The sequence below is a fragment of the Felis catus genome, chromosome A2 (genome assembly GCF_018350175.1).
Source record: "Felis catus isolate Fca126 chromosome A2, F.catus_Fca126_mat1.0, whole genome shotgun sequence".
NCBI classification, from domain to species: Eukaryota; Metazoa; Chordata; class Mammalia; order Carnivora; family Felidae; genus Felis; species Felis catus.
Window position 1 is genome coordinate 10,202,486 of NC_058369.1, and position 27,608 is coordinate 10,230,093.

General features: G+C 59.1%; 2 protein-coding genes across 8 annotated transcripts; one reads left to right on the forward strand and one right to left on the reverse strand.

Moving 5' to 3' along the window:
- Positions 1-37: 37 nt before the first annotated feature.
- PKN1 (protein kinase N1) lies at positions 38-23,665 on the forward strand. Of its 4 annotated transcripts, none has more exons than XM_023246301.2 (22): positions 42-229; positions 4,561-4,864; positions 6,794-6,945; positions 8,071-8,197; positions 11,363-11,508; positions 11,772-11,985; positions 12,743-12,937; positions 14,768-14,877; positions 14,973-15,116; positions 16,929-17,004; positions 17,089-17,230; positions 17,321-17,414; positions 19,283-19,362; positions 19,439-19,514; positions 19,597-19,688; positions 21,337-21,513; positions 21,717-21,779; positions 21,899-21,975; positions 22,217-22,359; positions 22,714-22,821; positions 22,900-22,980; positions 23,379-23,665. In XM_023246301.2, the coding sequence occupies exons 1-22, from the start codon at positions 209-211 to the stop codon at positions 23,580-23,582; spliced, it is 2,826 nt and encodes a 941-aa protein (XP_023102069.1). In that variant the 5' UTR covers positions 42-208; the 3' UTR covers positions 23,583-23,665. The 4 variants fall into 4 exon arrangements, with proteins under 4 accessions (XP_044902952.1, XP_023102069.1, XP_023102067.1 ...); XM_023246299.2 differs by lacking the exon at positions 42-229 and adding an exon at positions 1,222-1,293; XM_023246300.2 differs by lacking the exon at positions 42-229 and adding an exon at positions 3,459-3,589.
- On the reverse strand, positions 20,783-27,471 carry PTGER1 (prostaglandin E receptor 1). 4 transcript variants are annotated; one of them, XM_045047038.1, is made up of 3 exons: positions 27,326-27,471; positions 24,782-26,178; positions 20,783-24,656 (listed from the first exon to the last, which is right to left on the reverse strand). In XM_045047038.1, exons 2-3 carry the CDS (start codon positions 26,156-26,158, stop codon positions 24,390-24,392), a joined length of 1,644 nt encoding a protein of 547 aa, XP_044902973.1. In that variant the 5' UTR covers positions 26,159-26,178; positions 27,326-27,471; the 3' UTR covers positions 20,783-24,389. The 4 variants fall into 4 exon arrangements, with proteins under 4 accessions (XP_044902973.1, XP_044902983.1, XP_044902960.1 ...); XM_045047048.1 differs by having other exon boundaries at positions 25,217-26,178; positions 27,070-27,471; XM_045047025.1 differs by having other exon boundaries at positions 27,070-27,471.
- Positions 27,472-27,608: the final 137 nt, after the last annotated feature.

Sequence of the window (27,608 nt, forward strand, 5' to 3'; positions counted from 1 at the left end):
GGCCCGGCGGCCGCTGGGGCCGGAGGGCGCGGCGCGCGGACGCGGCGGCCTGGCCAGGCGGGGCCCGAGCGGAGCAGGCCGGAGCGGGCCGCGCGCTGGCGGGGGCTCGCGCCGCGCCCGCCCCTTCCCCGCCCCGCGCGGGGCGCACGCGCGCTCCTCCTGTTGCCCCTCCCTCCGCGCGGGGACCCCTGGCGGGCGGCGCGAGGACATGGCCAGCGACGCCGTGCAGGTAGGCGCACCTGCGTCCGCAGCCGCCGGGCGGCCGGCCAGCGCCGGGGACCCCCCGCCCGCGCGTTGCCGGGGCTCCCCGGGGCCCGGGAGGCCAAGGTGGGGGCCTCCCGAGGGCCCGGCGCCCCCTCCCTGGGACGACACCGTGGAACCAGCACGGTCCCCCTTTCGGCAGGTGAAGGTACGCACCGAGGGGAGCGGGGAGGTCCGGAAGGCCCCCGCCGCACCCCTAAGCTCCTCCCCTCCCTGAGCATTAGAAGGGGCGCGGCGGAGGCTCTCGTTCGAACGTCTGTGTCTGGCTGTGCGTCCCGGTGCCTGTCGCCCCCGTCACTCAACTAGGCACTCCCTCCCCGCCCCCCCCCCCCCCCCCAACATTCAGTTCCCGGCAGGTGCGGCTCCACCTGGGGCAGGTGCCTGGCGCAGTGGCCCGGAGGGGAGGAGGCCGTTCGGTCGGTGCCCCTCCCCCAGCACAACAAAGCTCGGGCGGCCCCCCGCCTCCAGACGGAGCTTTATGATGGTCCCGACGCCACCCAGATTGGCACCTGTTGGCGGAAGTGCCCGAGTCACCTCATTAGATTGAGGGAATGGGGGATCCACATGGCCACCCTCAAGGCTGCCTGGTGGAACCTTATCCCCGGCTGGGGATTCTCTTGTACCCAGAACCCAACCTGGGCATGGGTGGCAGGGCTGGGTCACCCTTCCCGCACATGCAAACACACACAGATTGGCACCAACCTGCCACCCAGCCAGGTTCTCCATGTGCCACCTTGTGAATATCACAGCCTTGGACTCACCTTCCACATCTGTGACAAGCAAGGCCAGGGTGACTTCTGACTTTGGTTCAGAATCTGAGGCACATCCTGTGCCTCTGGCACCCTCATTAGTGCCTCAAAATCCCTCTTTTGTCCTGTGGTTGCTGTGTAACTGGGTTTTCGTCTCCTTCTGCACCTGCCCCCATCCCCTCTGTGTCTCCCCCATGATCCCCTGTCCCCCACCCCAGTCCTGCTGATGGCCTGTCAGCCTTGCCGCGGAGCTGGGCGTATCTGGTGTTGCCGATCACATAAGGTCAGACCTTGGGGCCGGGGTGGGCCGGGGTTTCTGCCTCTACCCGCAGCCCTGGGAGGGCTGTGTAGGAACCCCCTGGCGTATGCATGCACTTGGCATGTAGCAAACACGACCTGAGAGGAGGCTGTGAGTCCTGGAATGAGGCTGGGCCTGTGCTGTGGTCCCCCCTGCCATCTCTTGCCCAGTTTCTTACCCCCTCCTGGTCATCCCTTTCTTGTGCCTGCTTGGGCCTGCCACCCTGTCACTCTGTCTGTCCCGACGTATGCCTGTCTGTCCTGTGTCCGGCAAACGGATGTCCTGTCCAGATTCCGGAAACGCCCAAAGCATTGAAATCTCCGGATGTGAGGGTCTAGGTCCCTGGCTGCTCTGGGAAGGCGGGGCAGGGAGGGAGGATTCTGGGAAGTGGACCCTCTGGACCTGGGTGTCCTGTGCCTTGGTGGGAGGCGGGGGAGCAGGGCTTCTCCAAGGCTGGGCCAGGCTTCTGATTCATGGGTTTGCCTTGCTAGCCCACAGGTGACCTCTGCTCTCTGGGTAGGAGTGAGTCACCCAAGGGAAGAGAACCCAGGAGGCTGGACCTCCCTCCTTCCCTCCCTGCTCTGCGTACTCTCAGGCCTCAGCTTCTGTTCCTCTGTGCCTGGGCTTTCCCCATTTGAGCTGGCCTGGATCTTCGCAGTACCCTGCTCTGCCTGCTAGGGATGGGATGGGGCTGGGTGGTGGGCGGGGACTGGTAGCCAGCCGGTAGTATTAGGTGAACTGGGGTTTAAATTCCAGCGCGGTCACTTTCTCACTGCATGTCCTGGATCCACTACCTTTGCCTCTCTGAGCTGTGGTTTTGCCACCAGAAACAATGGGCCTAAAAGGGCATTCATTGTCCAAAGGGAGAGGTGTAGATGAGCCTGTGCTCTGCAGGTGGGGCTGCTGGGAAAGCCTTACTGGGGAACATGGTCAGGAGCCCAGGGTGTGAGTCTGTGTCCTTTAACGCAGGGTTTCTCAGTCTCAGCACTATTGACGTTTGGCGCTGAATCATTCTTTGAGGTGGGGGCTGCCCTGTGCAGGGAAGGATGTGGAGCAGGCTCCCTGGTCTCAACCCAGTAGATGCCAGGAGCACACCCTCCCCACCCCCAGCTGGGACAACCCAGAATGTTTCTGGATGCCGCCGAACGCCCCTGGAGATGTGTGTGGGGATAACCCCCCGCCCCCTCCCCCCATCTGCTGCTGTCATCTCTCTGAGCCTCAGTTTCCTCAGGATTAATGTGAGGGATGGGTAGGCTGGTGAGAGTGATACTCTTGGTATGCATAAACCCTCCCTGGGGGCAGCTGCCCTCCAGGTTGGCTGGGAGCCAAGGAAGACTTTGCTCATCTGTGAAATGGGTTCTCCCGGTGGGGGTTCTCACCTATTGCGAGGCCTGCCACTTAGCTGGTGATCAGATTCTGGGCACTCCCGTTTTAAATCCCAGCCCTTACTCCTGCTGGCTGTGGGACCTTGGGGACAAGTTATGTCACCACTCCAGGAAACTGAGGCCTCAGTTTCCTTGTCTTGAAAATGGGGTGATAATAGCACCCCACTCGTGGACTCACATTAGTTGACCTAGGTGGAGCTTGTAATAACTGCTCTTATTATTAAGTCATACTTGGCCTTCAGTGGGCTGCCGGTTTGTGGGTACCATCACCCCAGAGCTCCAGCACTGGCTTCTCATGATGTGGGCTTCAGGGAGGTGGCATGGCCGGGCCCTAGCTGTGGTCACAGCAATTGGCGACCAAATTGAGAGGAAGCCGGAAGTCGGGACAGCCTGCATCTGCAGGAAGGGGGCTGGCCCATAGAAGCACTCGTATATCGGGCATGTGCACATCAGCGTCCGTGGGGTAGGCACAGGGGTGTGCACACACTTGCCTGCCTGTGTTCCACGTACACTCCTGTAGGTACATGAGAGGGTGTATACACCCCAGTCGGCCCCTGGAGCCTGTATACACCCAAGGGAGCCTGGTCTCCATGTCTACACTAATGGGCATGTGAGGTGCATGCACACCTTTGCAAGTCTTAGGACAAAGAGCGAGGGCCCTCCCTGGTTGTCTCCTGAGAAGCAGGCTTAGTCCTAGGGGAGGCGATGAGGAAAAGGTCCTCTACATGCCCCAGAGCCCCGGAGCTGGCCCCACGCAGGGGATGCTGGGAGCTGGCAGGAAAGAGGAAGTGGCGGTCAGGAGGCCCTAGCAGGGCTGAGGTTCAGGAAGAGGGCGGGGCCCTCAGCCCGGACCCAGGATGGCGCAGGCCAGTCCCCCTTTGGACCAGGAGCTGGAGGTGGGGGCTGGGTTTGGGGTGGGGGGCAAAGAGGACCCCAGTGACACCGGCCGGAGGCCCTGCCCTTGGGACCTCTTGATTTTGGACCAAGAGGAGGAGATGGGTCCCTGGCCTGGGAGTTTTGTTTTGAGGATGAAAATATGTGGGGCTTTTTGAGGCTCCCAGGCCAGGATAGAGGAGGAAGGAGCCGGGGCGCTGCTCTTTGGGGTCCAGGTGTAGAGGACGGGAGACAGGGTTGTCCCAGGACCTCCCAGTTTGAGGACACAGCAGGGGAAAGATGGGGTTTGTCCCCAGGATGTTGTTTGGAAGGAGGGAAGAGGAGGCCTGCCCTTGGCACTTCCCAGTTTGAGGGCATCGCAGAGAGGAAAAGGGGCCTGCTCTCCAGATCTCAAGGCCATTGTTTTGGGGGGGGGGAGCAGCAGCAGAGGCCTGCCCTTGATACTTGTTTGAGGAGCAGCAGAGGGAAGATAGGGCCTGCCCTGGAGACCTAGTTTTAGGGACAGCAGAGGGGAGTTGGGGTCTACCCTTGGAACCTCCTAGTTTAGGGGGGCAGCAGAAGGGAGAAGGGGTCTGCCCTCTGGACCTTGTTCTGTGGGGGGGCAGTGGGAGGTAGGGCCTGAACCTGGGGACCTTCGAATTTGGGGGGGAACACACTGGTGGGGTAATGGGGCCTGTGCTCCCGAAGCCCGGTGCATAAGGAATAGATGAAAGGAGATAAGACTGTACTTACTTATGGGGTCCCCTAGTCGGAGGGGACAGAGAAGGAAGAAGGCCCTGCCCTTGGGACCTCACAGTTTGGGGGAATCGGGAAGCGGGGACAGGGCCTTGTCTCACCTCCCAGTTTGGGGGCTCAGCGTATGCGGAGCAGGCCGGGTCTCGGAAGTCCCAGGCCCAGCTGGCCACGTGCAGCGGGCACCGTGGGGTGGGGTCCCCCACCCCTCCCCCCACTGACCGCGCTCCGTCTCCTGCAGAGCGAGCCGCGCAGCTGGTCCCTGCTGGAGCAGCTGGGCCTGGCCGGTGCGGACCTGGCGGCCCCGGGGGTGCAGCAGCAGCTGGAGCTGGAGCGGGAGCGGCTGCGGAAAGAGATCCGCAAGGAGCTGAAGCTGAAGGAGGGCGCCGAGAACCTGCGGCGGGCCACCACCGACCTGGGCCGCAGCCTGGGCCCCGTGGAGCTGCTGCTGCGCGGCTCCTCGCGCCGCCTGGACCTGCTGCACCAGCAGCTGCAGGAGCTGCACGCCCACGTGGTGCTGCCCGACCCTGCGGCCGCCGCCCGAGGTGAGCTGGGGGCTTCTCCGGAGGGGGCGGGCCTGCGGGGGGGTGGGGGTGGGGGCTCCGCTGCCAGGGGCCCGCCCCGGGTCTCCCAGAGCCAGGCTGGCCCGGTGTGCACGGAGCCCCGGGGAGACGCACCGGCGCGTGACAGCCTCCGGCCTCGGCCTCCGATCCCAAGGAACACCCAAACCGGCCCCCAGGGCAGGGTCCTGCGCAGGCGCACCGCCACCCGACCCACACGGGGTCACGTGAATATCTGAAGACTCACACAGTTGTACCAACATCCGGACAACACCCAGAGATGCTTTAAAAATTTTCTTTAGTTTTTGTTTCTTTAAACAATTCTCGGGGCTCCTGGGTGGCTCAGTCAGTTAGGCTTCTGACTTGGGCTCAGGTCACGATCTCACAGTTCGTGAGTCGGAGCCCCGCGGTCGCATGGGGCTCTGTGTGGATAGCTGGGAGCCTGGAGCCGCTTGGATCCTGTGTCTCCCTCTGTCTTTCTGTCCCTCCCCTGCTCGCACTCTCTCTCTCTCTCTCTCTCTCTCAAAAATAAACATAAATAAAATAAAATAAAATAAAAATTTATTTGTGGTCAGAAAACACACAACATAAAATTTATCGTTTTTTAAAAAAGCGTTATTTGTTTTGAGAGAGAAACAGAGCCTGCGAGTGGGGGAGGGGCTGAGAGAGAGGCAGGGAGAGGATCCCAAGCAGCCTCAGCACGGTCAGTGCAGATCCCAACACCGGGCTCGAACCCATGAGCCATGAGAGCATGACCTGAGCTGAAATCTAGAGTCAGACGCTTCACCGATTGAGCCACCCAGATGCCCCTAAAAGTTATCATTTTTAAGCATACAGTAGATTCACATTGTCGTGCAAGGCATTACAGAACTTTTTATCTTGCAGCCAAAGACTCCTTCCACATCACGTCAGTAGCCAGAGAGTCTCACACACAGTCAACACCAGCACCCAGATGACACTCAAGGACCCAGGCACTATCGTGTGAACACCCAGAAACTTCCATACCTCCGCCCAAAGAAGCACACACACAGTCACAACCACACACAGACAGTATCTAGAGCCTCTTGCACGTGGTTACACCAACCCCCAGAGATTGACACACACAGCTGTCCAACCCTTACAGACGTACATTGTCCCATCCACAGCTGGAGACATACACGCACAGTCAGACCAGGCCCGCAGACTCCCCCCACACCCGTACCCCGCTTCGGCCTGTCAGCAGCTGGGGACCGACGTCATGGCAGTGCTCGGAGATAGCTCATCTAACACCCCGCGTCTCCTATGGTCGCATCTGCACCGAAATTCCCCCACCCCCACTCCCAAGTTACACCACCCTCCGGGACTCACACAGAGCCATGCCGGCATCTAGGGACACAGGGGTCTGACTGTACCCACAGGCAGAGAGAGCCAGTGCAGGCACACCGGCTGGAGATCTGAACGCACCGTTGGGCCAACAGTTAGAAACGCGTGCATTGGGTCACCCCAGCACCCAGACCTCATGCCTGGCGTTTCGCCTAGGTACGGGAGCACGTAAGGAGACGCATACTCAGTCATGCCAACACCCTGTGGGCACAGACATAACCACACCTGAGCCCATAGGCTCTCACACAGCTGCGTGAGGAGTGGGGGGCTTCTGTATATAGTTACACCAACACCAAGGACTTATGTACACATGGACGTTTGCCCACGCTCGTTCACACCGGTCTCGTCCCAGTGCCGAGGGGGTTTCCCTGGGCAGGCTGGAGTGGAGGGACCTTCTGGGCCCTGGCCCCCTTTTCCTCTTTCCCCTGGCCTTGGGGTCAGAACCCAGGCTGGGCAAAGGGTGGATCCTCTCAGCTGGGCAAAGCCTCTTAGGCAGATGGAGGTGAGGGCCATTGTGACTTTGTCCTCCCCCCCCCCCCCCCCACCTCTTAGATGCCCCTCAGTCTCCTGGTGCAGGTAGCCAGGCCTGCTCGGCCACCAACCTGAGCCGCGTGGCCGGCCTGGAGAAGCAGCTGGCCATCGAGCTGAAGGTGAAGCAGGGGGCAGAAAACATGATCCAGACATACAGCAACGGCAGCACCAAGGTAGGGGCAGCATGCATGCGCACACCCCACGTGCGTGTGCACAACCCCCACGTGCGTGCACACTGGTGAGCAGATCCCAGGCTGGGGGGTGGGAACCGCCGTGCCACCTACGTCTGTCTGCCCCATGGGAGGCTGGGACCCTCTGGGTTGGGGACAGAGGGACTGATGGGGGACTTGGAGGCTGGACTGCAGTGTGAGCAGCTTGTAGGGGGCATCTGAGAAACAGGATGACCGTCTGAGATGTCAGACACACGGCAGAGGCTGTGCCCCACGCTCAGTCACGCCAGAGACTCGAGGGATGTCCACATCTGGTGGTGTCACTGCTGGTGGCATCTCTGAAACGTACACACATGGTCAGGTCAGTACTAACACCTGGAGACACACAGGGTCATGTCAACACTTGGGCACACGTCGGCACTGCCATAACATCTAGAGACGCAGCCATAATGACACTTGGAGACCCATGGAGGAGGCCCACCACGGCCACCTCTAGACGTAGAGACCTACGCCATCACATAATCCCCAAGGACACACGCACAGGCCAACAGGGCGCCTTGGACACACAGACCCACAGACCATTACATTCACACCCAGAGACTGGAGGTGTCACACAGATTGGAGGTGTCACACCCAGTCCTGGTGTCCCTGGAGTCCCCTTACTGCAGCCTGTCAAACACACCCACCCAGCGACCCTTGGACTCACCCATGTGGCTGTGGTCAGGGCTACGCCCGCCTCAGGGAACACTCACCCACGTGTCTGCCGTGGTGACAGCTGACTCTAATATGGTGCCTCCTGACGCCAGGTGCGGCCCTGAGCCCCGCACACAGATGGGCTCCTTCAGTCCTCAGCCCTGTGGTGGTCGCTACTCCCCTCCCTGCAGGGGAGGAAACAGGCCCGGGAGGCTGAGTGGCTTGCCAGCAGTTACGTGTGTTAGTGGGGCAGAGCCAGGATTCAGACGCCACGGGCCACATCTCCCCTCTCCTCCTGGGAGTGCGTGGATGCGCGTGCTGTCCACACATCGCCTCTGTGACACAGTCACCACGGCCCGCACGGGGTGCACGGAGGGCCCGTGGGCAGACCCCCGCTTGCCCAGCCTTCCCCTTACAGCCCGTCCCCACCTCCAGGACCGGAAGCTGCTGCTGACGGCCCAGCAGATGCTGCAGGACAGCAAGACCAAGATCGACATCATCCGAATGCAGCTTCGCCGGGCGGGCCAGCTGGAGAGCCAGGCAGCCCCCGACGATGCCCAAGGTGAGCCCCTCGCCCCGAGGCACACTAGCCCGCGTCCCACCTTGCAAGAGCTCAGCTCCCGGCCCCGTCAGGGGACCCTTTCTGAGGCAGGGAGGTGGCTGTGGTCACTCACGGTATGACCGGAACCCATTCCTGACCGTCTCTGGGCCGGTTTCCCATCGTGTCCTGTGTAGGGTCTGCCCTAGACCAGGTATTAGCAGACTACAGCCCGAGGACTAAATCTGCCACTGCCGTCTTATTTTTGTAAATAAAGTTTTACTGACACACAGCCATGTGCATTCGTTTACTATGTCGTGAGGCTGCTTTCGCTCCGCAGGAGCAGAGCTGAGCGGTGGCAACAGAGGCCGTGTGCTCCGCAGAGCTGAAAAGACGGACTCTCTGGCCCTTCGTGAAAAGAAATGGTGGACCCCCGGACTAGGTGGCCGCCTCGTCACGTTGGCCCCCGCTGTGTAGCACTGGGGGTGTCCACAGGGTGTGTCTGTGTCCGCGAATGGGTCTGGGTGTGGATGCCCCGGGGGGTGACTTGAGCTGACTGCCAACCTGAATTTGTGGCAGGGTCTTGATGTGTGCAGGGTGGTAGCTGGGTCTGCGCCACTGATGTGTGTCAGTATTAATGTGACATTGTGGGGACCAGGGGCCGTGTGTGTGTCCCGGTAGCCATGACAGTTTGTGTGTCCCCCGTGTAACAGTGTTAGCTGTTAGTGGGGATTAGTGTGTTCGGGCCGCTGGAACAGAATGCCGTAGACTAGGTGCCTCACAAACAACAGAGATCTGTTGCTCACAGTCCCGGAGGCCCAGAAGTCCAGGATCAAGGTGTCTCGTGAGAGCCCTCTTCTGGGTTCACAGACAGCTCCCTTCCTGCTGTGTGTGTCCTCCCGTGGTGGAGGGGTGGAGGAGCTCTCTGAGGGCCTCTCTTAAGAGGCCACTGCTCCCATTCACGAGGGCTCCGTCCTCATGACCTAATCACTTGCCAAAGGCCCCACCTCCTAACACATCATGCCATCACATCATGGGTTAGGTTTGTTTCTTTTCTTTTCTTTTCTTTTCTTTTCTTTTCTTTTCTTTTCTTTTCTTTTCTTTTCTTTTCTTTTTTTCTTTTCTTCTTTTCTTTCTTTCTTTCTTTCTTTCTTTCTTTCTTTCTTTCTTTCTTTCTTTCTTTCTTTCTTTTCTTTTCTTTTCTTTCTTTCTTTCTCCTCTCTCTCCCTTTCCCTTTTTCTTCCTTCCTTCCTTCCTTTCATTTTTATGAAAGACAGAGGCAGCTTGAGTGGGGAAGGAACAGAGAGAGAGGGAGAAAGAGAATCCCAAGCAGGCTCCACACCGCCAACGCAGAGCCTGATGTGAGGCTTGAACCCATGAAACTGTAAGATGATGACCTGAGTTAAAACCAAGAGTTGGTTGCTCGATCAACTGAGCCGCCCAGGCAACCGGGATAGGGTTTTAATATATGAATTTCAGGGGAACAGAAACATCCAGTCCATAGCAATGGGAATAGATAACTCAGATGACAGAGTGTGGGTGTCGTGTGTGTGTCTTTGAGGTAGGGGAGGTGTTAGTGTGATTGCTCATCTGTACTGGGAATACCTACATGGGCTCTCGGTGACAGTGAATGATGGTATGGTCATCATCATGGTATGGTCATGTCCCTGTGCCTCTGGGTGGTATCGTAGCCTCGGGTAATGGTACGATCTTGTCCCTGTAAGTGTAAAAGCCCTGGCGACTCTCTGGACATGTGTGACAGCAGGCCTGGGGGCAAGAGTGCGGCTGTGTTTGTCAGACAGTGTGCCTGTGACTGCTATGTCTGTGTGGTTGGTGTCTAAGTGAGTGCCTGTGAGTGATAGCATGACTCTCTCTGAGTGCCAGGGTCTGAGTCTGGGTCAATATACACGATAGTGGGACTGCCCTTGGAACCTACACCCATGGAGAGTGTGGTCTTGTGCCTCTGGTGACAGTGTGTCCTTATTGTGCCTGTCCTTGTGCCATCGGGTAACTGTGACCGTCCTTCATTGGGCCACGGCTGTGTCCCTACGACTTCATACTGGGTGTGATACCCAGTCTGTTTCCCTGCAACATTCGTGCCTGTGGGTATTGGTGATGCTGTCCTGCCTGCGTGACAGTGTGATGGCATTTCTTTGCCGTCCCTGTGCCTTACCCATGTGGCAGTGTGATTATGGTTCTCCCTGGGCTGGAGTTAGGGGGCCCCAGGGGTTTTGCCACAGTGTAAATGTGTCCCGTGAGGATGTTTGTGTCTTGTGATCATGTCTCTCTGCCCTGTGACAATATCCCTGTGTGGTGGTGTGGCTGAATCTTTGTGAGAGTGTGTTCTCTGCCTGTGGGTGACCGTGTGCCTACGCTGGTGACAAAGCAATAATGCCACTGTTCCCCTGTGAGTGACAGTGTGGCGATGTCTGTGTGACAGTGCCCTTGCTCTCCCAACTGCATTGTATTTCACCACGTGGATGGTCACATTCGTTTACCCAGACTCCTACTGGAAGAAACGGGGTTATTTCCGATCTTTTGCTCTTAGAAAGAAGGCTTCAGTGAGTAACGATGTACGTATGTCAAGTGCAGAGGTGTTTCTATGGGATAAAGTTCCTGAACTGGGTTTGCTGGATCAAAGGGCCATTACATTTGCAATTTTGATAGGTGTGGGCAAACTGCCGCCCTTGGAAGGCAGTTAGTAAAAGTTACTTTTTTTTTTTTTAAGTGTCCCTGGGCCTGTGTGATTATCTCCTTCTGGCTATCTTGTTTTTTTTTTTTTTTTTTTTTTTCCTTCTGGCTATCTAAATGGCCACAGTGTCCCTGTGACCGTCCCTGGGATGCAAGGGGACCCTGCCAACACGTCTGTCCTTTAAGCCTTTGTTGATCGTGTCCCTGTGTACATGACTGTTCCTGTATGACAGCCTAATAACTCTGTCCCTGGGATGGTGCCTGTGGGTGACCATGTTTGGATGAAAGAGTGATTGCATTTGGGTGGAAGTCTGACTGCCTGCAGGTGACAGCGTGACTGTGGCACTGTCACCCCTTGCTTGGGAAAAACCTGACGCATCTTGGTGGTGGTGTGTCTGTGGCCAGTGCCCGTTCCTGCGGACACCTGCGCATCCGGGGCTGGGGTGGTCGGACCTGGGTCCTAGGCTGGCCTCACCACCCGGCGTCCCACGCCCACAGGGAGTGCAGACCTGGGGTCCGTGGAGCTGCGCATTGAGGAGCTGAGGCACCACTTCCGAGTGGAGCACGCCGTGGCCGAGGGTGCCAAGAACGTGCTGCGCCTGCTCAGCGCCGCCAAGGCCCCGGACCGCAAGGCGGTCTGCGAGGTGAGGGGCGGGACTTTGGCGGGGGCGGGGCCCCAGCGAAGGGGCGGGAATTGACCCCGTAGGGCCTCTTGCGGTGAGGCTTCAGCGAGGGGCGGGACCTTGGCCAGGGGTGGGGCCTCAGCCGGGGGTGGGGCCTCGTTTTCCCGGAGCCCAGGGGTAGGACCCAGGTGGTTTGAAGGCTAGGGCCAGGTAAGACTTAGCCAGGCTTGGGGAGGCGCATGCCAGGCCCCACCCCTAGCCCCACTCTGTCCCTCCCATTACAGGCCCAGGAGAAGCTGACCGAGTCCAACCAGAAGCTGGGGCTGCTGCGGGAGGCTCTCGAGCGGCGCCTCGGGGAGTTGCCCGCGGACCATCCGAAGGGGCGACTGCTGCGCGAGGAGCTTGCTGTGGCCTCGTCGGCAGCCTTCAGTGCCCGCCTGGCGGGGCCCTTCCCTCCCACGCACTACAACACCCTGTGCAAGCCCGCGCCACTCACAGGTGGGTCCAGACCTCCCCCACCCAGACCCCGCCACCACGACTAGGTATCCTCGACTTCTCCCCAAGCCCTGAGAACCTCAACCTAGATCTCCGCTTTCCCCACGCCTGTACCCCAGCCTACTTCATTCTCCATGCATCCCAGCTCTGTAGCCCGGGTCCCCACTTCCCTAGGCCCCACAGCTCCATGCAGTCGACTTCCGGGCCCACCATGTCCCCATCACTACCCCTTCTTACCCGGCCCTGTTTTTCCCTCCAGCCATAGCCCCCCAGCCCAAGTCCTGCAACCCCTCATTCTCAGAACCCTCAGCCCTGAGTCTGCCCCTACCCTGCAAGGCCAGCTAGCTCCTCCCTCCCTAGACCCCTCAGCGGTTACTTCCCCTTTAGATCAGCCCTACCCTAGACCCCTGACCCCTTCTGGGACCTCTGGTCAGCTCCCTGAGTCCTACCCTCGACACCCTAGTCCAATCTGTCTCCCATTGCTTCATTGGCCCGTGCCCTAAACCCGTCTTCTGTCGATAACCCCCAGCATCCAGAGCCCCTCCCCAGCCTGGCCTACCCCAGCCTCAGCCCTGCCCCTTCTCCCATATTTCTCACTTGTGGGCATCCCTGCATCAGACCCCCTGCCCCACCCCACCCCCCCCCCTGCCCCGGTTGTCCCTCACCGACTTCCACCTGTGTGCTGGCCACTTCTGGATATGCCCACTTCGCCTTCGGCCTGTGCCAGATATGGGCGCCTCCTAAGCCTACCCTCCCTCAGGGACCCTGGAGGTGCGTGTGGTAGGCTGCAGGGACCTTCCAGAGACCGTCCCCTGGAGCTCCTCACCCTCGGTGGGGGTGCCTGGCACCCCCGACAGCCGCACCACCTTCCTGAGCCGCCCAGCCCGGGGCCTTTACAGCCGAAGCGGAAGCCTCAGTGGCCGGGGCAGCCTCAAAGTGGAAGCCGAGAACACCAGTGAGTGGGCACTGAGCCTTGGAGGGATGAGATGGGGCGGGGATCCTGGGATGTCACACGCTTGTAACACTTTATTTATTTATTTTGAGAAAGAGACAGAGCATGAGCAGGGGAGGGGCAGAGAGAGAGGGAGACACAGAATCCGAAGCAGGCTCCAGGCTCTGAGCTGTCAGCACAGAGCCCGACGCGGGCCTCGACCCCATGAGCTGTGAGATCATGACCTGAGCCAAAGTCAGACTCTCAACCGACTAAGCCACCCAGGCGCCCCTAGAACTAGTACGTTACCTTCATTAGGGTGGATATTGTTTTAAGAAAAAAAAAGAAAATACAAGTGCTGGGGAGGATGTGGAGAAACCGGAACCCTCGCGCACTACCGTTGGGACTATAAAGTGCTGCAGGCTCCGTGGAAAGCAGGATGGCAGGTCCTCAAAAAATTAAACATGGCATTACCATATGACCAGCAACCCCTCTTCTGAGTACGCACCCCAAAGAGTTGATCTGTGGACGCTCATGTCCACGGCGGCATTATTCCCAACGGCCAAGTTGTAGAAGCGACACAGGTGTCCGCTGACGGATGAACGGATAAGCAGAAAGCGCTGTGTATGTGCCGCGGGGTGGTATTCCACCCCCAAAAGGCAGCCTCAATACTGACTCGGGCTACAACATCGGCGAACCTGAGGACTTTAAGCTAAGTGAAACAAGCCCGTCACAAAAAGACATGTTCTGTACGATTCCACTTCTCTGAGGTGTCGAGACTAGTCCAGGTCACGGAAATGAAAGAAGGGTGGTTGCCAGTGGCTGGGCGGGAGGGGAGAGCAGAGAATTGTTGTTTCACGGGGACAGAGTTTCAGTGGAGGGAGACGAAAAACGTTCTGGAGATGGATGGTGGTGGTAGTCGCACAACAGTGTGAACAGAACGCTTCAAAGTGATTACAGCGGTAAATTTTATGTTACGTGAATTTTACCCCAGTTAAAAAAAAAAAAAAGGCATCCAAGAAAGTAGGTACAAAAGAAGAAGAAGAATGGAGCAAACACCCATGATACCACCACCCAGGTCAAGTCAAGCAATAGAACTCTCTGGAAACCCCCCTTCCCTCTCCCCTCCCATTCTAGCCCCTTCCTCTGTCCAGAGGTAGCTACTCTCCTGACGTGTGGTTATCATTTCCCTGCTTTTCTTTGTAGTTTTAGCACCTATGTACACGTCTCAAAATAACATAGTTTAACCTTGCCTGGTGTTTGAACTTTACATACACAGAATCATACGGAACGTATTCCATGGTAATGGCTTCTTCCACTTAACATTGTTTGGGAGACTTAGCCATATCATAGCATGAAGCTATAGTTTATTCATTCATTTTAACTCCTGTTTAATAGCCTGTTGTCTTAGACTGAGCCGTAACAAACTGCTGGGGCTTTTTAAAGTAAAAAATAGTAAGAGTTGAATATCAGCTAATAAGACTATACTATAGTTTATATGTTAATTCTCCTCTTAATAGATATTTCTAGTCTGGGGCCAATGTAAGCGTTACATATGTGCATTTCCCAATGTAAACTGCATGCATTTTTTTAGGGTGAATTCTCAGGAGTACATTGCTGGAAGTTGCATATAGAGTAAAAGCGAATTTGGGTCCCTACCTCACACCATACACAGACATCAACTGGAAGTATATTAAATGCCTTAACGTGAAAGGCAGAACCATAAAGCTTTGTCATGATAGCATGGTGAACATGATGGGGGGAGGAGAGATTTCTTTACTAGGATAGGAGATATGATCCCCCCTACACACACCCCAAACATTTTCTGACACCCTCCCCCATCCCTCATTCCAGGCGAGGTTAGCACTGTGCTCAAGCTGGATAACACAGTGGTGGGGCAGACCTCCTGGAAGCCGTGTGGCCCCAACGCCTGGGACCAGAGCTTCACCCTGGAGCTGGAAAGGGTGAGCTAGGTGGGGGGGATGGCAGGGCCTGGAGGAGGAGGGTTCTGGACCTCAGGCACCCCAAGTGATGGCTCAATTCCTCTCCCTCAATTGAGGCCCGGGAACTGGAGTTGGCTGTGTTCTGGCGGGACCAACGGGGCCTGTGTGCCCTCAAATTCCTGAAGTTGGAGGATTTCTTGGACAACGAGAGGCATGAAGTGCAGCTGGACATGGAACCCCAGGGCTGCCTGGTGGCCGAGGTACAGCCCGAACCCTGAGCACGAGAAACTACTTTCCCACATGCTCCCATTGTCCAGAAGGGAAGAGATGTTTGGGATTCATCTCTGAACCTTGATAGAAAAATGTATGTAATTAGTGATGTCAGTGACACAACATAAGCTGGGGTTGGTTTTGTTCTGAGGGGAAAAGATTGACCAAAAAAAAAAAAATTGCAAAATTTTGCCAAGCCCAAAAAGAAAAGAAAAACCTGGTGATGTGTCAAGGAGATTGCTATCAGAGCCACAGCAGACTAGAGAGAAAGCCCTTCTGCAGTGCTGTTAGGGTTAGGGTCTCAGTCAGGGTACCCCACCCTTGGTGCTGTGGCCAAGTGCGCCCCAGTGGGCCGGATCCTTCTCGGTTTGCGTGGTCAGGTGTTGAGCAGCACCCCTGGTTTGCACCCACAGGAAGCCAGCACCCACCCCCACCCCCAGTTGTGACAATCAAAGATGTCTCCAGACATTGCCAGTGTCCCCTGGGTGAGGGCCCCGCAGTCTAATAAATGACATTCTTAGCTGACCCCTTGTGGTGTGAGCCACACCCTGTCCTAAGTGCTTTGCCGGCTTTAACTTGTTAATCCTCACGAAGACCCACTTCAACCCAGTTCAGAAGCGATCCTCCTTAGTCACATCTGAGCGGGGAGAAAACAGAGGCACCGAGTAGGAAAGCCCCTGGCCCTCTCATCAGCCAAAAACTTCCTCAAAAGTGCTTTAAATTTGCCCCTGACACATTTACATGTGCCCTGTGTGTGTGGGAATCCGTGCCTCGGTGTGGGAATTCTGCCGTGATCTCATAATCGAGGACCGCCGGCGGAAAAGAGCAGGGGCCAGGGCTGACTCGAGCGGCAGGGCAGTGAAATTGTTCTTCCGTTAGGGAGACCGGCCAAAACCCAGCGGGTGGCTGGGTGGGTAGCGGGGGTGCGAATTCTGAAGCAGTCCCGCTCGCCCTCGAGGTCTACTTATAGCGTTCTGTTTTGTTTCTCTGCCTCCCCAAAAGCACCAGCCGATAGAACTTTCTACAGTTCTGTGGTCTATGAGCCTACAATAGTCGCATTGTGTGGTAGATGGAAATGCTGTATCCGAGCCCCGTCCAACACAGCAGCCGCCAGCCACGTGAAGCGTGGCTAGCCGGACCAGGGAACTCAAGTTTTGATGTTCCTTTAAATTTTTCCTGAATTTAAATAGCCCTTCATGGCTAGTGGTGACCATATCGGACACGCATAAGGCCACACGGTTCTGTGACTTTTAGCGCCTTACTAGAAGATGCAACCCGAGTTGGGAGAATGGCGCCAGACCGGCGGCTCCCCCACGTGGGTGGCACCGGCATCCCCTGGAGAGCTTGTTGACACACGGACTGCTGGGCCCCTCCCCCGTGTTTCTGATTCAGTGGGTCCAGGTGGGGGGCCCAGGAATCTGCATTTCCGGCAGATTCCCCAGGTGATGCTGCTGGTCCGGGACCACACTTGGGGAATCAGGACACCCGAGGACGTAGGACCTTGCTGGAGCAGAGTGTGCGTCTTGTTGGGTCAGACCCCCCCCTCTGCACCCCTGGAGGAGGGTTTGGTTGCCTGCTTCTTGTCTTTCCAAGATGGGGTTTCAGGAGGTAGCCCTGCCAGGCCATGGATTGTTTTTTTAGCCCCTTAGTACCTTATAACTTCTTAATACTCTGTGTTTGGATGTGGGGCCGCAGTGATCAGAACCCCCAAAACATATGGGTGTGCACACCTCCTCTCCTAAGGGCTTCCCCCTGTGCCTAGAGGTGGGGGCAGGTTCTCACCCACTGGCCCCTCTCCCCAGGTTACCTTCCGCAACCCTGTCATTGAGAGGATACCCCGGCTCCGAAGGCAGAAGAAAATATTCTCCAAGCAACAAGGTGAGGAGGGGGTGAGCAAGGCAGAGGAGAGGCCAGGGGTCCCGGGAGTATCATGAAGGGTGACGCCTGCCCCCATCCCTCCAGGGAAAACATTTCAGCGCGCTAGGCAGATGAACATCGATGTTGCCACCTGGGTGCGGCTGCTTCGAAGGCTCATTCCCAATGCCACGGCCACGGGTACCTTCAGCCCTGGGGCCTCTCCGGGACCTGAGGCCCGGTCCACAGGGTAAGGAGGGAGGTCCCTGGGGTCTAGGCTGTCCCTGGTTGCTTGGCAGGGTGCTGGGTCCCAGACAAACCCTCCTCCCGTGTCCTACAGCGATGTATCTATGGAGAAGCTGAACCTTGGGGCTGACTTGGATAGTTTGCCCCAGAAGAGTCCTCTGGGCCCTCCTTCCAGCCCGTCGAGCCTGGTGAGTGTCCCACTCATTTCCCCCTGGGCCTGGCTTAGGCAGCTTCAAAGATTCCTCCTCCGGGCCTCTTTCCCAGCTCAAGGCCCAGAGACCACCGGGAACTTCCCTGGGTCACACACCTCTTCTAGAAGCAGGGTCCCACTCTCTATTCCTGAATAAAAACATGAGCTCAGGAGCCAGGCCACCTGGGTCCTTGTCCCTGCTCTGCTATTTATCAGCTGTGTGACCCACAGCAAGTTGCTTCGCCTTGCTGTGCTCTGTGCGCTGGCCTGTAAACCAAGCACGTTGAAGACTCAAGTCAAGGACAGAAGTCAAGATAGCGGTTTTCTCTGGTTGCAGGGGGGAGGCGGTTATTGATAGGAGGGACGTACAAGGGAGCCCGTCAGGGTCATGGCGATGTTGTGGGTCTTAATCTCGGGCAGAGATCAGCACAGTTTTTCCATAAAGGGCCATTGCAGAAAGCAGCCACACACGATACATCCATACACCAACGGGCGTGGCTGGATCCTGGCACAACCTCGCTGACGGACACTGAAGCTTGAATGTCACATCACTTCCACAGATCACAAAATGTCACTCTTCTTTTGATTCCGCCCCCCCCCCTTTAAAAACGTCAGAGCTATTCTTAGCTCACAGATGGTGCAAAACATGATTTACCCACCCCCGGTCTGGGTGCCACGCACCCAGGTGGACACGTGTGTGTAAGAGCTGGCTCCCTTGAGTGTATTTTACACGTCGCCTAAAAAAAAGAAGAATAACATATGCTTCTGGATTATATTTATAATAATAATATAATGACAGGCACCATGAGATGAGTTTGGCAAACAAAATCCAAAAGTTTCATACCACCAAATGCTGGGCAGGAGGCGGGGGAACAGGCAGTCAGTGGGAGGCTCGCAAATTGTTGCACCTCGGGAGGGCATAGCCGGCTGAGCTAAAAATGGGACATCGTCTCGACCCAGGAGTTCCAATCCTGGACGTGCACACACGTGCGCATCCCGGAAGTTCACTGCGGCAGCTTTGTGTGGGCAGAAGTGAAAACGTCAGAGTCCGTTCGTAGGAGCCAGTGCTAAATAAATGACAGGTTGGAATAGTACGTGGCTGTGACATATGCGCAGTGGCGTAGAATAGCTTCTAAGACAGGTTGTCCGGTAGGAACGTCCGGATTAGGATATTGTGAGTCGTGGGAGCCAGGAAAATGGAGCCTCTACCATCAACGTTTGCTTGTAGAAAATCTATCTAGAAAGGCACTCAGGAAATCCTTCATGGTGGCTGGTTCCGGGGAGGGGGGCTGGGGCACGAGAGGCCGGTGTTTCCCACCACACACCTATCCGTGCTGATTGGATTTTTACAGCCGTGTCTGCAGTGGAGGATGATGAACCGGTAGTAACATGTTCCCGTTTGCAGTATTGATCTTGACTCTTTCCAAAGTTCCATGCACACGTGGGGTAAAGAATTAAGTGGCTCCCAGGGCACATGCCCATCAAGGCAATAAGTCGGCAAAAGGATAAAATGTATTTACAGCATGAAAAAAAGCAGCGAAAGGGGACGGGGAGTATGTGTGTCTCGGGGAGGGGGGTTCTGTGAGTTGTCTGATATGCTGACCAGCTGACCATCTGCGAAGGTGACATCCCGATAAATGCCCGGAGGCAAGGGAGGAGCTGTGCAGATGCCGGTGGGGAAGAGAGGACTCCCCACCCTGGGTGGAGGGAATAGTCTGGGCAAAGGACTTGAGCTGGTGTGTGCACAGGACAGTGTGGCGGGAGGGGCGTGAGCATGGGGGCGAGCGGGAGGAGAGGCGACGTCAGAGAGGTGACTAGAGTGCAGTCATGTTATGGGGTGCCTCTGACCCCCTGTCTCTGCGGCAGAGCTCCCCGATCCAGGAAACTACCACCACTCCCGAGCTGCCTTCGGAGACCCAGGAGACCCCAGGCCCCGCCCTGTGCAGGTGACACCCCTCCCCCACTCCCCACCTGCCATCCCTGCCTGCCGTCCTTGTCCCCACCACTGTCTTCTCTCCGCAGCCCTCTGAGGAAGTCACCCCTGACCCTCGAGGATTTCAAATTCCTGGCGGTGCTGGGCCGGGGTCACTTTGGGAAGGTGAGGCAGGGGGCAAGGAGTTGAGGGAACTGGGGGTTCCCGGGCTGGCCACGAAGGTCCTCGCTGTCCACTGTGGTTCCAGGTGCTGCTCTCTGAGTTCCGGCCCAGCGGGGAGCTGTTCGCCATCAAGGCTTTGAAGAAAGGCGACATTGTGGCCCGAGATGAGGTGGAGAGGTGGGGAACCAGCTGGGGCCCTCTGAGAACCTTGGTCTCTTCTTCTGGGGAGTGGGAGACAGAGCAGTCCCCTCTTTGGAGCTGCTGTGACAGTGATTTATAACAGCCACTTATTACTAAGCCAGCACTTAAGATGTTAACAACTCTTAGAAAGTGCCCACTGTGCGCTTTATGTCCAGTAACCCATGACAGTCCTGTGCGGTAAATATTACTGTTTCCCTTCTGCCGATAACACAGAGAGGTCGAGCAAGCTGCCCAAGGTCACAAAGCCAGTAAGCAGCAGGTCAGGGATTCAAACCTAGGGACTCGGACTTTTAAGCCTGCACTCCTTTTTTTTTTTTTTTTTTTTTTTTTTAATGTTTGTTTCTTTATTTTGAGAGAGATTGGGAGAGAAAGAGGGGAACTCCAAGCAGGCTCCACACTCAGTGTGAAGGCCCAATGCGAGGCTCGATCTCACGACCATGAGATCATGACCTGAGCAGAAATCAAGAGTCAGATGCTTAACTGACTGACTCACCCAAGCACCCCTGAAGGCTGTAGTCTTTTTTTTTTTAATTTTTTTTTTTTAACATTTATTTATTTTTGGGACAGAGAGAGACAGAGCATGAACGGGGGAGGGGCAGAGAGAGAGGGAGACACAGAATCGGAAACAGGCTCCAGGCTCCGAGCCATCAGCCCAGAGCCCGACGCGGGGCTCGAACTCACAGACCGCGAGATCGTGACCTGGCTGAAGTAGGACGCTTAACTGACTGCGCCACCCAGGCGCCCCTGAAGGCTGTACTCTTAATGGCACCATTACACTGCCCCTGCTTTGGGGTTAGGGCCCTGGGTCCAAATCCCACCTCTGCCACCAATTTGCTTAGAGGCCTGGGAGAAGTCACTTTGCTCTTCTGATCCCCAGCCTCCCCATGTATAAAAGGGGGGTAATGATGCCTTTCTTGCAGGGTTGTCAGGTAGATTAAGTGAGGGGATGCATCTAGAGCATTCTACACAGTATCTGCCCCCCCTGTAAAAATGCCCAAAAGAGACCCTGATTGTCCCTAATCTTCCTGACATTTTTTTTTTTGTTAATCAGGAACCCAACTCAGACAGCCTTAAGCAAAAGAGGAATTTATTGCTCTGGATCAGAAAAGTGTAGGGGTGTGTTGCCTTCAGGCATGGCTGTATCCAGTTGCTCAGATGACGTCTCGCTGTCCTCTTTCTTCTTTGTGGGCTTTGCTTGCAGTCATTTCACTGGGGGCAGAGAGAGCCCCCTACCACAGCAATTTAAGGTTCATCTACCAGTTTTAGCCCTTCTTCCTTAATAAATCCAGCAGAAATCCTGAGGTTGAGCCCCACTAGCTTGGCTCGACCATTCCCAAACCAATTCCTGGCCAGGAAAATGGGGTGCTCCAATTAGCCCACCCTGGCCGTTCCCTAAAGGGATGTCTGGCGGGGCGGGGGCGGGGGGCGCTGTTACTAGGATGATAGATGGATTCTGGGTGCTTGTTTAGCCGCTGAGGTTCAGAAATATTAAGCAACTTGCCTCAGGCTGCACAGCCATTCGAGGCCCCCAGCAAATAGGTGATGGCTGAGGACTCCGGGGAGTGTGGGGCTTGGGGGTGGGGGGCTGCTGTGGTCTCTGACCCCTGCCTGCAACCCTGCCCAGCCTGATGTGCGAGAAGCGGATCTTGGCGGCGGTGACCAGAGCAGCACATCCCTTCCTGGTGAACCTGTTCGGCTGTTTCCAGACGCCAGAGCACGTGTGCTTCGTGATGGAGTACTCAGCCGGCGGGGATCTGATGCTGCACATCCACAGTGACGTGTTCTCTGAGCCCCGCGCTGTGTGAGCCCCCCGCCCCCGCCCCGCCCCCGGAGAGGCTGTGGCGGCCCTCTTCCTACCCTCCACCCTTTGGCCCCTGCCTTCTTCCCCCAACCTCCTGGAGTTCTGGGGAGCTGGGGGGCTTTGGGGGACGTGAGAGCCGGGTTTCTGTGGCCTGCCTTCCTTGCCGGGAGGCCTGGCCCCGTCACACGAGCTTCTCTCTGCAGCTTTTATTCGGCCTGTGTGGTGCTGGGGCTGCAGTTCCTGCACGAACACAAGATCGTCTACAGGTGTGTGCCCATGTGTGCATGTGCGCCTGTACACACGCTGTGCCCGCGGGGGGCCCTCAGGCTTCAGTCAGGGCCCAGACCCCCACTCATCCCTCTTTACATCCCCCAACCCATCACAGGGACCTGAAGTTGGACAATTTGCTCCTGGACACCGAGGGCTATGTCAAGATCGCAGACTTTGGCCTCTGCAAGGAGGGTGAGGGGCGGGGCTGGGATGTGAAGGGCTGGCCTTTGGGGATTAGATAGAGTGGGGAGGGAATGGAGTCCCCAACCCCACCTGGGCCGCCCCCAACCCTAACGCTGGGGTGGGGCTGACTGGCTAGGCCACCCCATGCTGGGCTGGGCTGTGCTACTGCTGGGATCCCCACCCATAGCTGGGACCCCCACCCGTAGCTGGGATCCCCGCCCGAAACCTCACGTGGCCCTACTGCCCCCAGGGATGGGCTATGGGGACCGGACCAGCACATTTTGTGGGACCCCGGAGTTCCTGGCACCTGAGGTGCTGACAGACACATCTTACACGAGGGCCGTGGACTGGTGGGGGCTGGGTGTGCTGCTCTACGAGATGCTGGTTGGAGAGGTGAGGCCCCAGGCTGCTCCCACCCTGCCTGACCCTGGGATCACACTGGGAACTGCTTAAGCCTGGGGGAGGGGGGGGAGGAGGGGGGAATGGGGAAAAGGGAGGAGAGGGGGAGAGGGGGAGGGGGGAGCAGGGGAGGGCCGGTGGGGAATCATACTGTGCCTCCATGTGCTGTGTGATGGGGGCAGCTGGCTTTGCCTCCCTAGCCTCAATTTCTGCGTCTCTAAAATGGGGTACTTACCTTCCCACATCAGTCAGCCCCCAGAAGTAGCTGGGAGTAGATGGCTCAGGTGGGGCTGGGAGGGGAGTGGCCAGAGGAGGGGCCTAATTCACCCTGGCTCTTCCTGTCCCCAGTCCCCGTTCCCAGGGGACGACGAGGAGGAGGTATTTGACAGCATAGTCAATGATGAGGTTCGCTACCCACGCTTCCTGTCTGCCGAAGCCATTGGCATCATGCGCAGGGTGAGGAGCCCCCGACTTGGGCCTCGGGAGGGGCTCTGGGGCCGGGATGGGGAGGACTGACACCTCTCCTCCCCCCAGCTGCTGCGGAGGAATCCAGAGCGGAGGTTGGGGTCCAGCGAGAGGGACGCAGAGGATGTGAAGAAGCAGCCCTTCTTTCGGGTAAGGTCCCCCCAAGTGCCTGGCCAACCCTCCCCCCACCAGAGACCTGGTCAACCTGGTCACCCCGTCCCCCAGGGCCTAGTCATTTCTCCCCTACTAAGACCTAGTCACTTCACCTCCAACATTGTCACCTCCGTCCCCCCCCCTCACTCCTGCTGACCCTCCTACACGCACATCTGCGTGAACCCAGGCTTCCTCTCCCCCACCCCCAGGCTCCCCATGCTCACACTGTGATCCTTATTGGGCTGCCAGTAAGGATCACATTTCATCCCTCTATCTTATGACTCCTTATGTCAATCCCCCAGATGCAGGGCTGGTCAGGGCACAGGAGCTGGTCGCTCGGGCAGTCTGCTCCCCAGCCTCTCCTGCTGACTTCTGTCTCTCCTCCGCCCCTGCAGACACTGGGCTGGGACACTCTGCTGGCCCGGCGCTTGCCACCTCCCTTCGTGCCCACGCTGTCAGGCCGCACGGATGTCAGCAACTTCGATGAGGAATTCACAGGGGAGGCCCCCACGCTGAGCCCGCCCCGCGACGCGCGGCCCCTCACGGCCACTGAGCAGGCAGCCTTCCGGGACTTCGACTTCGTGGCCGGGGGCTGCTAGCCCTCTCCCCTGCCCCTGCCCCTGCCCTGACCAAGCTCTTAGTAGTTTTTAAAAAGGCCTTTGGGGTTTGCCCCACCCACGCATCCTCTGGCTCCTAATGTGTGCAGTAATGTTGGCATGGGGCGGGGGTGGGGGAGAGGGGTGTGCTTGGAAGCGGGGAGAGTTGTGGGGGGCAGATCCGATGGGTGGCCAGGGGCATAAAGAGTGACGGGGAGATGCCCTGAGTTTGCATGGGGCTCGCTTGATGAGGGTTAAGGGAAGGTGGGGACTCTGGGCTATTATAGTGGGGATCGTGCGTTGGCCGGGATGGGACAGACATGGCTCGGAGCTGTGTTTAGGGACTTTGGAGTTTGGAGGCCCTGATGGGGCGTGGATTGGGGGTAGGGCCTTGAGGATGTGTTGGGGGAGCTCAGGGTCACAATGAGAGAATTGTTGCTGGGGTCAGTCCGGGCGGTGGCGGGACAAAAAGCGCCCCTGGCGGCTCTGGGTCGGCCAGCCGCTCTGCTCCAGACGGGAGCCCGGGCCCTCGGGCTGCGGCCGTGGCTTTCTGCGCATGCTCCGGCAGCTCTAACTCCGCGTCTGGCGTGTCTGCGCCTCTGCCTGGCAAGTCCCAGAACTGCACACCCCGAAGGTTCATGCGGCGCCTCTGTCACCCCCGCGCGGTCACAGGGGCGCTGCAGCCCCGACCGGACACATGCCCTGCGCATGTCCGCAACATGGCTTTATTCCCCCGAGGGCTCAGCGCTGCGGACCCACCTGGGCCCGGCCCGGGATGGTCTGACTCAGCCGCTGGGGCTGTTGGCGCGCCTAGAGGTGGCTGAGGCTACTGTGCCTGGAGCTGCGCAGCGAGCTGGCCTCCCAGGCGCTCTTGGTTAGGCCCAGCCCCGCAGGGCTGCCCTTGGCGCCGGCCCTCGGGGGCAGGAGGCGAAGCAGTTGGCGCAGCACGGCCTGGCGCAGCAGGATGTACACCCAGGGGTCCAGGATCTGGTTCCACGAAGCGAGGCGCACAGCCAAAAACAGCGGCCGCTGCAGGGAGCCGGAGCCCCAGCCCCCGACAGCCAGCACCACTAACACCTGCGGGAGAAGCGGGTGTGAGCAGTGGGGCAGGTGTGAGAGAAGGGGGCTGGCCAAGGGTGGGGCTGGGATGGATGAAGCGTGGCTGGAAAGTAAGGGGGCTGTGAAGAGGAGCAGAGGCTCACCGGGAGGGTAAATGGGAGTCCTGGTGGGAAGGAGCTCCGGAAGGAGGGAGAAGGTGTGGCGGAAGCAAAGGCCTTCAGCGAGTGGCGGCTCGAGCAAAAAAAGGAGAGAAGTCCCAGGTATCCCGAAAGACAGGGGACCGAAGGGGGAGAGAAACGGGGCGGCGTGGTGACGGAAGGGGGCTGGGGAGGAGGCTCGAGTGGGTAGGGTGAACTGCAAAGACTCCAGGCAGGAGAAAGACCAGGGGACTGGGTGGAGGGGTGGGAGATGAGAGGGAGGGACCAAAGGGCGGGCTGCGTGGCACGTGGAGCCTCGAGGGGGTGGGACCGCGGTTGGAGGACGCAGAGAGAACCCAGGGATCCTAGGATGGAAAAGAGTGGGAGGGATGGGGGGGGGGCAGGAAGGAGCCCGGCCGGAGGGGCGTGTGCGCCCCTCACCAGCAGCGGGCTCCAGCAGATGCACGACACCGCCATGATGCCCACGAGCTGGCCCACCATCTCCACATCGTGAGCGCGGGCTCTGCGCGCTGAGCCGCGGCCCGGGGAGCCGCCGGCGGCCGAAGCTACGGACGAGGCGGACGAGGCGGAGGCCGAGCGGGGCGCGCGCGCCCCCCAGCGACGGCGGCTGTCGGGGCCACTCGCCGGAGGACGCCGTCGAGAGCGGCGGCGCCAGCGGGCGCGCAGCAAGGCCAGGCCGCTGAGCGTGTTGCACACGAGCGCCGCGAGCAGAGCGGCCAGACCGAGGCCGGCGAAGAGGCCGGGGAGCAGCGCCTGGCGCCAGCCGCCCGCCGGGCCCAGGCCGATGAAGCACCACGTGCCCGGGTACTGCAGCTCGTAGCGGCCCACTCGCGCCAGCGGCAGCAGCGCCACCGCCAAAGCCACGGCGGCCAGCGCGGCCAGCGCCAGGCGCGCGCGGGCCGCCGAGACGCGCGCCGCGTGCAGTAGCGGCCGCGTGACGCCCACGCAGCGCTCCACGGCCATGCCGCAGCCCAGCAGCAGCGGGCACAGGCCGAAGAACACCATGCAGCCGCCCAGGAAGTGGCAGGCGCCGCCGGCCGGCGAGCGGCCCGCCGCGTACAGGCGCAGCACCAGGGCTCCGGGGATGACGTGGCCCGCCAGGTCGGTGGCCAGAAGGCTGGCGACGAACAGCAGGAAGGTGGCAGCCGAGCGGCGGCGCCGCAGGCGGCCCGCGGCCTGCGCCAGCAGCGCCAGCGCCAGCACGTTGGACACGGCGCCCAGCGTCATGGAGAAGATGGGCAGCGCCGGCGAGGCGCCCGCCCGTCCGGCCGGCGGCCCGGCCGACGCGTTGGGGGCCCCGGGCTCCGCACACATGGTCGCCTCGCCTGCCAGGCTCAGGTTGAGGGGCCCGCAGAGACTCATGTCAGGTGCCGGGGGTGGGGCTGGGGAGAGGAGAGGAGGGCACGGTGAGGCCGGCCAGGAGCGCAACGGCCGTCGTCAAGCTGAGCCTAGCGGGTGGCTCCACCTCAGATCGTCGGGACCCATTTGAGGCCACTGGCATTGTCCCGTCGACCCGCTGCCCGTGGCAACTCCAGGTGACCACGACTGCTCCATTCCCGACCCTTTCTCCTCCTCTGCCCCATCAGCCCGTCTCTTGCTCCCCGCCTGCTCTGTCCACCCCGGTTCCTCCGGCTCCAGCCTTCCTCCGGGTCCGTGTCCCCACCTCTGGGCCCCACAGATCCACCGCTGGCACCCACCTCCCGTTTTTACACCACGGCCAATTCCCGGCCTCTGGCTCCGTCCGATGCCCACTGACCCATTTCTGACCCCAGGGCCCACCTGCCCTCACTGCCCTTTCCTGACGATCACCAGGTCACCTTTGGTCCAGTCCCACGTTTGATGCTCACAGCCCCACCTCTGCCGCCAGGCGCACATCTCTCCCCACCGCGTTGTCCTTTTCCCCAAGGCCACGTCTCTGTCCCTACAGTCCCTGTCCCCCCACACTGCAACCTCAGAGACCTGTTACTGGGTCACCCTGGCCCTACCCCCGACCACAGCCGCCCGGATGCCCCACGGTGCCGTTCCTGCCAGCTCCACGTCCCTGCCCCAAAGGCCTCAAGGCGGACCCAGCACCACCCTTCTCTGGATGCCCTGGTGGTGAGGGCTGAGAGGGCAGAACTGCCTGCCGGCCAGGTGGGGAGGGTGGATGGACAGATGGTAAGACGGACAGGGACAGACCGACGGGGCTGAGAGTCAAGAACATGGGAGCCACGGCCCCATCCTTCCAAGCCCCCCTCCCCCACCAGGGACACTCTTGCCCCCCCTTTTCTTACCCACTCAGCTTGGGGCTCCAGGCCCCCATAGCCTGCTGCCGGCTGCACGCGCCGCCCCAGAGCTCTGCGCACCAGAGCTCTCCGGCAAGCAGGCAGGAAGGCAGGCCGCTCCCTCTCCCTCCCTCCTAGGGCGGCTCCTCAGCTCCTGGCCTCCTCCCGCTGCCCTCTCCGGCCTCCAGGGGCCTCTCCGACCACCCCATCTCCCCAGCTCAGCCATCCCATCTCGTGCCCGCAGGGAGCCTGGGGTGACAGTGACCTCTCTCTCTGCTCCTGGCAACGGGCAGCGGCCACTCAGAACCCCAGCTGCCCCACCAGGAAGGGGGCTCCCGGGGAGCTGGCCTGGTCCCCCATGACTCCCTCCCCCTGGCAGGGCGGGAATAGCCCTCTCCACCCTCCCCCCCCCCCCCCGCCCCCAGGCGCGGGCCTTTTGCCTGCCTCATTAATAAAGTGGATAAAATCTAAACACTGGAAAATGTGAGCATCGCCCAGGGCGGGCTGGGGCGGCTGCAGGGGGTGCCACTGCCTCCGTGGAGACGGCC

Coding starts and splice junctions, on each gene's coding strand:
- PKN1 (XM_023246299.2), top strand. CDS start 1,237: ATGGCCTGTCAGCCTTGCCGCGGAGCTGGGCGTATCTGGTGTTGCCGA. Junction 1,294..4,560: donor GGTGTTGCCGATCACATAAG/GTCAGACCTTGG, acceptor CGTCTCCTGCAG/AGCGAGCCGCGCAGCTGGTC. Junction 22,360..22,713: donor ACGAGATGCTGGTTGGAGAG/GTGAGGCCCCAG, acceptor TCCTGTCCCCAG/TCCCCGTTCCCAGGGGACGA.
- PTGER1 (XM_045047038.1), bottom strand. CDS start 26,158: ATGAGTCTCTGCGGGCCCCTCAACCTGAGCCTGGCAGGCGAGGCGACC. Junction 24,657..24,781: donor GACTCCCATTTACCCTCCCG/GTGAGCCTCTGC, acceptor CTTCTCCCGCAG/GTGTTAGTGGTGCTGGCTGT.